This window comes from Fulmarus glacialis, unplaced genomic scaffold (genome assembly GCF_000690835.1).
Source record: "Fulmarus glacialis isolate BGI_N327 unplaced genomic scaffold, ASM69083v1 scaffold14271, whole genome shotgun sequence".
Taxonomy (NCBI): Eukaryota; Metazoa; Chordata; class Aves; order Procellariiformes; family Procellariidae; genus Fulmarus; species Fulmarus glacialis.
Window position 1 is genome coordinate 20664 of NW_009194790.1, and position 12001 is coordinate 32664.

A 12001-nucleotide genomic window follows, 5' to 3' on the forward strand; every position below is an offset into this window, starting at 1 on the left:
TGAATCTTGATTTTTGCCTCAAGGTTCATTCTAGCCAGGATAGCATTAGGGAAAGTCCTAAAACTGAAACAGAAAATTGGCGCATGCTGTTAAATTCAGACGTGGAACATTAAAATTAACATGGAAGCAGAAATGACATTCAGTGTCAGAAGTAACAAATTTGAAAGTCTTAAATAATTCAATATAGAGAATATAGTTTAGACAGTTTTTATATAAGTGTGCTTTTTCCTAAAAACACCCCCCCAACCAAACTTTTTTTTGCTTTTTAAGTCTTTTGTCTGTAAATATGAAAGAGGTCTACACCCCAATGTAATTCTTCATTGCCGTACTAAACAGTAAAATAGTCTTTCTAATTCACATTGCTCATGGCAGTCTTATTTGATGTTGCTTTACTAAGTTTGTGATTAAAGCAGTTTGGGATTTTTGTTGGTTGTAAACTTTTGGCATAATGTGAATACCAGTCCCTTTCAAAAACCGCCTTGAGTTGCTTAATGATGCTTGTGCTGTTCCCCGCGTCTGCTTGGTTGATTACAAGGCCAGCTCCAGCATTCTGCGTAAAAGCATTTCCTACCCAATCAAAATTACCTACAAGTAAAGGCAGGAATATACAATGAGTTTCTAACATTTTTTTTTTAAAAAAAAGCTATCTCCCTAAAGGCAATCCAGCATGATACAGTATCATTTTCCCCAGTGCCTAGTTGGGCAGAGACAGAAATAAGTTTTCTATACTAGCAGGAAAGAAAAAACTCCATTACATACCAGTGTGTAGTACAGATCATTTCTGGTAGTTTAACAGCTCTAATCCTTCATAAAATAGGTTCTTTTGTTTATTCAAAACTAACCTGCTCTTCTTTTTGCATATATTGTATTATTACTCCATTTACTTTCCTCATTGGCCTTTTCAGTGCCAAGAATGAAAATATTTTTTTGCTGTATAAACAATTTTAAAGTAGGTGGGAGGGGGAGAGGTTGCTGCATAATGCTGAGCCAAACCAATAGATCTGTTACAGGTTACCCATTGGTAGATACTATTTCAGGAAAAAAACCCAGGTTTTACTGTTTTATGCCAGTTATTACCACCTTTGTTGAAATCTAAGGTAATAAATGAGCATTTCAAATCCTGGTGATCGCAAGGCAAAGAGGATAATTGGATTAATGGAAAACAGATAAACCATGTGTTTCAGTTATTTCTTTTTATTTCACTAGAAGTATAACTATTTAAGTTGTACATTTACGACACATGCAGTATTTTGGAGAAAAAATGCCGTTACTAGAGATCATCTTTTAAAACAGTATCTGAACATACATAAAACATTAAGGTGTCTGAGAAATTTATACCCTTTCTTTCAGCGTCATTTCAGCTACTTCGGCAGGAAATGTTAAGAATTCTAAAGTTGTCAAGGATAGTAAATTGAAGCCTCATCATAAGGGACATTTCTGCCTATGCTTTCAAGTAAAAGATATATCAGGTCCTTAAGAGGCATTTATATTACTTTCAGACAGCTTTGATTATTTCTTTCTTTTATTTATATATATCTAAGGATGTAAGGGCAATGGGAAAGAAAAAAAACCAACTCAGCTAAGAATCCATGCTGTGTAGACAAGTTACAAGTTACTGAAATTTGATCTGGCTATTGGAAGGGATTTAAAATAGAGTAAAAAAATTATTTTTGGGGGGGCTCATAAAACATTTGGGGGACGAGAAAGGAATAAGCTGCACTATTTGAAGTGAAAAATAAGATTTGGATAGGTTAAGAGAGGTGTGTGTATTTAGAGCCCATCAAGGTGAGCTTTTCAGAGTAGCTCTCGGTTGTATCTCTACACTACTTGGGATTCTCCATTCTTCATGTGTGCATGGGCATGCTTCTGGGTTGCAGTCTTTGCCCTCCCTCACTGCCTCTGCGATCACCAGCTTTAAGCCCTTTGCAGTAAGTCAGGGTGAGGAAGTAAGCAACTAAAGCATCAAGCTGCAGCATATTAGAATGCATGTTTTCTCTCTTGTCTTTATAAAATTTCATGAGTTACTTTTTAATTCAGTAGCAGTTTTCTGATCCTGCAGCTCACGCACAGCTCAAGCAGTCAAATTTCTTTAAAAGGTAGTTTTTAGCCTGCATTCAATGAGCATTTGAATGATAATGAACTTTTGCTAGGTGCTGTACAGCGACTACTTAAATATACCTTTAGGTACATATCTGATTGGTAGTTTGGGTTAATGTTAGGAGGGTGTCTGAAATGTCATTACAGTAAATGGAATAAGACTTCAGAAGATGAGGATGAAAGGCATTTGTACAGTATTCACCAGGACTGACCATAGCTTTAGTAATAACATGGGAAATGAAGATCAGTCCATCTTCATTTGATTGCAGAAACGAGAATACGTTAATAATCCAATTTATTCCTACTTCATAAAGTGTGTTGTATTTGTATTTTCAGTCTGTTCTTAAATACTGAAAGCAGAATGTTGCTTTTGAGAAACTGATTCATAGGGAAAAAAAAAGAGTTTTTAACTGAGAAGGCTCAAAGCTCAGTCTTCATCCAGGTTCCGAAGAAATGAACTGTTACTTCTACTTAACAAGCATATCAGCTGTAGATTCCTCATTTACAAATGGGTGTTATTTTTCAGGCTTTTGGCTACAAACTAGAATTTCTTGCGATGTGGTTACTTACCAATGTATGCAGCTCCATCAGTCACCATATATTTGTTACGATTTAATTTGGGAAGGGAAGTGTTCTTCTGTTCTTTAAGAAAGCATGCACTCTCTTCCTCAAGGTCAAAGAATTTCTGCCATAAAATAGAATGGAGTGCAGGTTAATTTGAACCGTTCTCATTTTATTGAAAATGAGTTAGTGCTACAGAACAGCTTGAGTTTTTATAGCCAAGCATTAATTTTAATAAAACGCTGCACATTGTATTTCCTACTAAATTCTCATAGCTTGATACTCACTATACCTTGGCATTCTGAACTATACAAAGCATATGGCTGCCACATACTAAAAGCAATACAGTGCCTGGTAGTAAAGGCTATGAAATGAACAAAACACCCCCATCTTTGTGTTCTGCATGGTAAGAGCCAGGAACTTTTCTTAGCTCATTCATCAAGGGACGTGGGTTTGAAGTCTGCTTCAGGATCAGAATTAGCAGGCACACCAACAGCTGAATTAATATCTTTATGTTACACATTGCATAGTTTCCAACAGGAAACTTACTGATTTCAGAAACTTAGAAAGTTGTCAGGATTAAATCTCATATGGAGGGATCAAATTTACCAAACCACAAGAGGAAAATGCATCTGTTTTACCCTAAAGGGTGAAGTCTGTTAGATTTTTTTTTTTTTTTTTTTTAAATTTTGGAGCAATATGCACTTGTCTGCATCGGTGCCAGACAAAAAAATGAGATTGCCAGTACAAAGCTAAGTATTGTTTGTTTCATCAAGGAGACTAATAGTTAGACACAGATTCCAAAACCAGAAGTAGAGAATAACATGATGAAGGAGAAATTAAATATTTACTGCGTGACTGGGAAACTTTGATTGAGGTGACGGTGTAGATCCTCAGAACAAACCTAATTCACGGTATATTACCAATGAAAGTAATTGGCTCTACACTGCACCCACTTAAGACATTGAAAAACAGTATTAAAAAAAAAAAACCACCCCAAAACTCCTTGATCATTCTTGGGGGTCTGTTTTCCATAATGCAAAATTCATCTCTTGAACCAGTGCTCTTTTTGATACAAACCTTGAACGAATCCTTTTAGGTTATGGAGATGTCTTTCAGAATAACCTTACTACTTTGAAAATCCAACTGTAAAATACTAAATTTGTAACTGAAATGTTGTGATCTCTGTGGTAGACTACATCATCAGTTTGATTAAATCAAACAAAGGTGTATGCATTGCACACAGGCAGTTAGTTTTATAAAGCATTCTTTACCCAGCTGATGATGTAGGTAGGTTTCAAGATGGTTTGCAGTAAACTGCTCAACTATTGCAAAATGTGTTGTTACTGATTACCAGGAACGGCAGCTTTAGGTTTTATACCACTGGTTGCTTCAGAACTGCATATAAATACTCACTCAAAAAATCTCTCCTCTTAATCATCAGTTGTGATCATTACAGTTTGGTTTTCCTTGGAGAACTTTCCTCTAAGTTCTGAACAGGCTTATCTGCAGTTAGTGTTACAAACCTAATTAAAATGGTTCAGTTGCAGACAAAAGGTAGAGTAGCCCAGAGGCTGCTGTTTATCTAACAGTTTATGCTGTGGACTCTTGTCAGAATCTCTCTCTTTCCCATTGGAAAACACACTGGGGTTAATTTTATGTTGTCAGAGGTAATACCAAAACTGCTTGGAAGAACTCTGTAAAATACGAAGTCTGGTTTAGGCTCCTGCTGATTCCAGCATTGAGGAGAGTTTCTGTTCTTGGATTGACACACTCCCCTCCCTGCAATGATGAAAGTTTATTAGCGCTGAAGCAGGTTTTTAGTGCATTAGACACAAAATTCAAAGGGTTTGTGTTTTTTCAGTGTCCAAATACTGGATGGTACTGTGGTGCAGTTTTATGATCGGTAACTATCACGAAGTTGTTTCCTTAAACAGTCTTTGAATTTCCTATGTCACCACATGCTTACTTACGAGTACATGGCATTGTTATCTTCCATAGTTTAATTTTTGTAATGAGTTCAAATAATAGCAAAATTCCAAAGATGATAGCTTTTTGAATTTAAAAATCAGCACAATCCCCCCAAACTGTTTGAGTGATTGTTTTTATGAAGGGCATTAAAAAAGATTATTCTATGTAAAACTGTAGTATCTGTCCTTTAAATGAGAATTATATTGTATATTCACATCTAACTAAGCTGCATGGAGAAATCATACCTTTAATTACAAATTTTTAACATCACTAACAATGACAGCATTACACTTAATCAAAAAATTAGAACAAACCATCTTAGCAGCTGTAAAGGAAAGTTTACAAGATATTAGGGGTTAGTTCTCAGACAACATCAGGACTGCAACTGTGTGCCTGAGAAACTGCTCTACAAACACGCACCCACCACAGAAAGTAGGTACTTAGCAAGCCAGAGATGGATCTGAATCTTTCTGAAAAGGTCTTGAATTTTTGGATGAAGCCAGAAGAAAACGGTCATGTTTTTCCTGGTGCCACAAAACAGGAACGGAGACAGTTAGCAGCCATAGGGTGTCTGTCAAGGGTACTCGCAGTAACTTCACAGGGATGTGGAAGATACTGTGTGACTAATATTAATATTGTAGCGAATAGTCTAAAACCGGCAAATGGGTAGAGTATTCAATGCTAGGAATTAAAATATAACAAGCTGTCTTCTTCCCAAGCTTGAGATTTAGCAAAAAGTTACATACCTTGATGTATATACAATAATCATATGAGCTTAGAGTTGTCAAACTGAGATAGATTCAGCAGATGTGCTGAATTGAAAAATCATACTGTTAGTGTTCTGTTTGTATAATAACTTTGTAAGAGAGAACATTTCAGATTCAAGCAGGAAAAAAATAGAAGGCTTGAAAATGTAATGTGTTCTCCAGCAACAACAGAGAAGCCCATTAACTCCTTGACGATAGAGATATCAGTAGGGAAACCCATCTGCCCTCACAAACAATACACAAATGTAGCTTAGATGAGCAAGTGAACCAGCACTGGCATTAAGTAGCACAGCCTAGCATTCTCCAACACGCGCATTCAGCGGAAGTACTGTGTTAATAATACACCACCTTCTGCTAACATTTCATTAATCTTTTCCATCCTTATTTTAGGAGTTTAAAGCTTTAAAATTAGATTAGTTCTTAGAAGCAAAGGTTTCATAGTTAACTCATAACACTTTGTTTACTCGCAGGGCGCTTGTGGCTTTCGGAGAATTAGTGAAAGGTTCAGTTTTTCCTTCCTCTTACCGTAGCAGGAATACACCTGCACAACTCAAACATAGATTCATGCAGAGGCTCAAGAACAACTTGTGCTGTAGATATACATGTCTGCTCCATGCCACTCCTTCCTGGTCTCCAGTTGTCTAAAGACACTTTGTTCTAGTTCATACTTTCTGTGGGCCCTTCAAAAACTTTCTCTGTTCAGCACTGCACCCAACAGAACTGGCCCCGTTTTACTGCTCCTTTGACAGTTAGACTGAGCATTCTTGCATATAAGACGTATTTACAGGGTCAAGCACACAAAACTTAAGGAGTACTGGAATCAACGTCCAAAGAAGCACAATGGTGAGCTCTTCACCTTGAGTTTACCCTTTATGATCCAAGCTTTAATTTCATGACCACATGTAGTTCAGTGCATAGGACAGCTCCCTGAATGCGCAGCAGTTTGGCATGTAGTTTACTCCTTGACATTTGGCTGTGTGCTTATAGCATTTATTTAGTCCTCAAGCAAAGCTTTTTCCTCGTGAGTTCTTCCCAGTGATCATTTTTTCAGAGTACCTGTATTTGCACTCTCAAAGCAGTTTCAGTTGAATCCAATAATTATTAATGCTTACGTGTTCTGGACTCTGAGTGAGATGCTGAGGAATGCATAATGAGGGACTTTTCTAACTGCATTGATGATGTTAATTGCCCAGTATTATCAAAGTTCTGTGGCAAAAGAGAAAAAAAACCTTGTTTCTAGACAGAGCACCCTGTTACAGTTCAGCATTCGCAACTAGGAAATTGTGTATTGTGGTCCCTGCCTTCCTGACCTCAACAGCAGACTGAAAAATTACATGCACAGTGGCTGTTTCTGATCAGGACACTGCTAGGCCTAACAGGTTTGCAGTGCCCTGTTTCTAACTATACTTGCAGTTAGGGAATACCAAAACTTCCATTAGCCTGGTCAGAGACCAGGGGAAATCGGGAAGAGATTCCCATCTAAGAGAGAAATTACATCTGCGCAGCCTTCTCCAAGATGACCGTGTACCTCAGGCTGCTGCCATTGGCAAAACAGTGTACCCTGCAGCTGCAGCAAACCATTCGCACTCGCTGGAAACTTCCTAGCCAAACTGATCTTTCCATAGGCATTAAAAAAAAAAAAAGAAAACAATCACGACAAGGCATATCATGGGGGTCAAAAGCTAAATGAAAGAAAAAAGTTACTGAATGTGCTTCATAGGACTCAGATATATTATCCCCAAGAGAACACAAGAAGTGGGGGGTGGTGTGCCATTTCTATCAGAACAATATTGAGGTATTGGGACAGCTTAGCAATTTTAAGTATAATTTCAATCAGAATCTGTAACTTGAGGTGCTCTTAAAATTTCAGTGTTCTTGTGTATAAACGCGTACAATACGTATATGCATGACAGTATTTTCTGTACAGAGTCTAGTTTGACTTTATGTTTTCTCATACCCAAAGCAGAATCAAAAGGGAAAAAGCAGAATTTTCCAATAATTCAAAAGGCTTAAGTTTAGTTTTTACCTTGTTAGCCTATTCCTTCTCCCCCATACACACACATAGTTTTGTTTCACTGTGATCCTGGCTAGAATAGATAGAATACAAAAGAAATGCAGTTTTAAAAAAACAGTGCTCATCTGACACGTTTTGTGAAGTAGAGGAGTGTCGTGACGGAGCCTGTGGCACAGTTTCAGCCAAAATCAAATAGATACCAGTAAACGCCGAGCCTCGGGCTGTTACTCGTACCAATACTGCTTATTTAAGGCAGTAACTTACCCAGTGTGTGTAACGTGATGCACAGCACAGAGGTAACTGAGGTGTGTTGTACCTTTACAACTACTTAAATCTGGGGCGGTCTCTTTTTTTTACTGGAAGTTGTATCTGTATTTTCTAACTGCAGCTATTCGAGCTAGACTATCTACCTAGAATAGATGTCTAGAAATATTTTTTTTTTCCTTTTAACATTTAGTTCTTGACAAAATAAATTCTATACTAAAGATTTTACCTGCTATAAATAGATGGAAATGGATATGAGTATGTAGAGCATTAAGTGCCACTTAAATAAAAAAATAATTTTGAATACATAAATAGAATTTTGATGATAAGTACGTAACAAGCTAGAATTTACTTGAAATTGAAGTGGCTTAAGCAGTGTCAGCCATGTATGGGCTTTTTGACTTAACACACTTTATGCTGCTTTTTACCTAGGAAACTTGTAATAACAGTGTACGTTGTAACAAAAATCCTTATTTCTACATATCCATAAGTATCACGTAGTGTGTATAACACAAATAGTACTTGTTTTTTACAATTGTTGGCGATTTTAAAAAGCCAAAATGATTTAGTGGATTTTCAATTTAAGAAGTCAAAACAATTCAGCAGATTATTTAAGGCAGTTATCTGCAAAAAAAAAACCAGTAAGAAATTGATCCAAGCTGGCTCATTTCTAGTGTGCCTCAATTTCATGAAAATGAACTGTATCAAACTGAAAGTAGTACTTACCATACACTGTTCTCTAATACAAATGTAACATATATGGTATTTCTCACTTTCCTGTATTTCATGTCTAATGTGGTCACATAATGGTTGTTCTAGTCTTCACAATTCTGAATTTGTAGCCTTGAATTTAATGTAAAATCTCCATTGTTTTTTCTTGCACTTTGTACTTGACTAAAGGAAAAGTAGATGCTTACGCAGCTGAACAGTAAGGTTACACAAATCCAGACTAAGACACATTTTTGTGCCGTCACATTTACTTTTATCAGCCAGTATAAACAAGACATATGACTACGGTTCACTCTGTTAGCTTTGCTGTGAAAGACCAGAGGTAGTGTTTTACATGGGCTGTCCACCACACAGACTGCCTTTTGGCATAATTCTATGTCTGTTACTACTAGGAATAAATTCAGTTCATTATATTACATTTCCAATGTTATTTAATGAAATTTAAAGGCTTTGATACTAACAGAAAACACTTCTCCGTTATGAAGTTTTCTTGATTTTTTGGGGGGAGTGGGAAATATCTTAGATTTCAAAGCAATATGGATTATACTTACAACTTTCAAACTACAGCTTGGAACTTCAGTGCAAATAGCCTTCAGAGACGAAACAAAGTTAAAAGTAAGGGGATCTGTGTCTCTTGAGAAACTTATGAGAAGTCGTACTTTAATACTTCGTAAAACTAATGCTTCTCTTATCTTCCCATCTAAATACGGCCAGTACCTGTGGAGAAAGAATATAATATATTCAGAGAACTTAAAAAAACCTTGGATTTTTATGCAACCAAGTCTAGACATCATAGAGAAAACTAAATGCATGTGAATTTCATTTTCTATCCGTTGAAGGAATAAAGGGATTCTCACTAAGCAGATCTGCCAGCATCCTTTTTTGTGTCATTCTGCCCTGCACCAAAACTGTCACTGCGGGGACAGCGAGGTTGTGGATGGTTGAGCACATCTTTGATCTGTCTAGGTGCACGGAGAGCTGCCAAAACACTTGCACTAAATACAGGTACCTTGTCCGCCCATAGCTGGGAGAGTTACTCCTGTGTCACTGTCTGTGGTGAGAGCAGCGGAGCTCTTGCAGTGCCAGAGAAGCAGCAGAATGAGCTACAGCTAGAGGGTGCTGCTTACCCAGCCCAGACAGAGGGACAAGAAGGCTTTTCTGTTGGTTACACAAGTAAGCGAGCAGGAACACGGGATCCCTCCCTGACTGCCATCCTTTTTTTCCTCTGTACTGGCACCATACAGGCTGGGGACTGGAATGCCTTGCTGTAATTTCTTGCTTGGGAAAAGGAGAGCTGCTGCTATGCAGGGTGCCTGCATCCTTCAGTAGCAGATGAAGACGGGTCATTTAAGGAGGATGCTAGGATGGGGATTTTTCCTGATGAGGATTGCAGAAATTCTGCCATGAATGGGATGGCGGCTTCCATGGTGCTATTCTCACAATCACTAGTTAGCTTTGTGTTCCTGACCTTTGGTGGGAGCAGGTCAGGACAGGGAGAATTGGGCAAAGAAAAATGCATGTTTTCTTTATTCCAGCAGCATCATTAGGCATTCGGCCTAATGATGTCTGAGCTTTACAATGCCAGAAAATAACTTACAAGCAAGAACTGGGAGCTGGCGAGGCAGGGAAGCTGTGGCAGTGCCTCAAACACAAAGCCATGCTGCAGGAAAAATGTTGAAGGATTCACACAGATGGCTTCCCTGGATCTCCCTAATCCAATAGATTGCTGAATTCTTCAGACATGAGAACAAAGTAAGGAGGAGTATAGGAGATAACATCAACTGCAACACTATACCAGTTCTACATACTAAGTTCCTTTCCAACATAAAGGAGAAACGCGAGGGATGCATATTGTGAAACTGAGAAAGAAACACGATTCTTTCACTGCAATAGAGGCTGTACATAATGAGTTTATCAGAAAAACGCTCCTGTAGATCTGAAACAGCGTATGCTTGATATCAGTGAAATGATAGTTATTTTTTGAAAAATTTGAACAAAACATCTTTAATTATGCAAAACTGGAAAAAAGCACATAACCACATCTTTAGTCTGGCTTAACTGTGTTCAGGTAAAATGCATGGATGGAATGGTGAGCTTTACTAAACGCTCAATTCATTGCGAGTGTTACCAAGAGTAGGAGGGACCACTGGATACTTGCCTTCTGAGTTGGATGGTTCTATTACAGTATGGCTCCAGTTTTGAGTCTTGAGTGCTTTTTAATGGTCCATACAAACAGCGTGTTTAAAAATTACTTAGTTTTGTTTGTTTTTAGCAACTCTCAGTTAACAAAAATGTGATATAATTCAAATGTAATCTGTGCTGAATTTGGAATTTCCATGTATATGTATATTTCAACAAAATAATGACATCTCTCACATTGTGTGCGAGAACTCACAACGTGTTATCTCTCTCTTAACACACATGCACACACACACTCACTCTCTCTCTTTCTCATGTTGAATATCTGTATGATACTCATAAAATGCCAGTAGCTGTGGTATCAAGATAGTGAATACAATAGTGTAAGAAATAGGATTAATGGATAAGCAGATTCTTGTATTCCTGGGTCCCAGTCACTTGCAGATGGTCAGACTAGACAATTTCTGATCTCCTTCGATAGGCAGATCCAAAGCTTAGGACCCAGAACTGGAAACGTCTTCTTGGGTCCCAATTCTGCTCCCATTTAAGTCAATGGCAGAACTCTCACTGATTTCAATAAGAGCAGAATTGGGCCCCAAGAAATTGGTCCACAGTAGTAACTAATCTCCTGTGGGTTCATTTTCTCCAGCAGACCTTATTGGCATTATGTGCTAGTCCTGGACATGGACACTCACCGTTTAGCATTGGTGTCAATGACGATGGGCAAGTAGTCCATGACAGCTATGTATACAAACTGTTTCGCGTCATCGATAACACTGTATATAGCTTCAATATCCAGGACTCTGTCCTTTGGGCAGAAGAGCTTAGGTGAATTCTGTGAAGGGAAAAGTTCAAGTACGTAATTTAAAATACGTGATTTATTTTCCCTTCCCCTCATTCTTCTTGAGATGGCAAGTGGTATTCTTTATTTTAGTAGAGAATATTAACTGATACCTCCAACGGTCCTGCTAGAATACTCAAAGGTATAACCGGAGGAGAGTTATTTGCTTAATTTCCCCTTGAAGGCCTCCCCATTTACGTGTAATTGTGGGTAAAATGCAGGAGAGACAAAAACTTCAAAACATCCACTGTCATCAAAGAAGCTCTAAGTGAAGTTATATTCCAGAGAATTTTGTTCCAAAGAGTCCCAGGACTGGTTACTATTGGATGGAGTAATACCTGTGTTCTTACCACATGAGCCTGATCCATCACTTGCTATGAAGAATTAAGTCTATCATGTCAGTTCTGTTCAACGTTCCATGCAAAGTCACCATTTGCTCAGTCACTGTCGCAGGGAGATGCTGCAGTTTTGCAAGGAACTTATCTTTAAAACCTAGTATCAGGTATAAATTAACTCTTTACCTGGTACTGAGCCGGTATGTGGTAAGCCCAGATTTCAGCTTTTTTGCCTTGTATCTACGGCTGTCGAATGTGTCGATCTGCAAGGGCAAGCCCGCCG

At 38.0% G+C, this 12001-nt stretch overlaps 1 protein-coding gene across 1 annotated transcript in view; it reads right to left on the reverse strand.

Annotated features, from left to right (window-relative positions):
• Positions 1 to 264: 264 nt before the first annotated feature.
• PLD5 (phospholipase D family, member 5) overlaps positions 265 to 12001 on the reverse strand; it is a 32090-nt gene continuing 20353 nt past the window's right edge. Inside the window, exons 3-6 of the mRNA XM_009587887.1 lie at positions 11238 to 11377; positions 8955 to 9120; positions 2668 to 2782; positions 265 to 585 (exon numbers count right to left, since the gene is read on the reverse strand). Coding sequence (XP_009586182.1) covers positions 350 to 585; positions 2668 to 2782; positions 8955 to 9120; positions 11238 to 11377 — 657 coding nt within the window. The 3' untranslated portion in view covers positions 265 to 349. The remainder of the gene's footprint in view (positions 586 to 2667; positions 2783 to 8954; positions 9121 to 11237; positions 11378 to 12001) is intronic.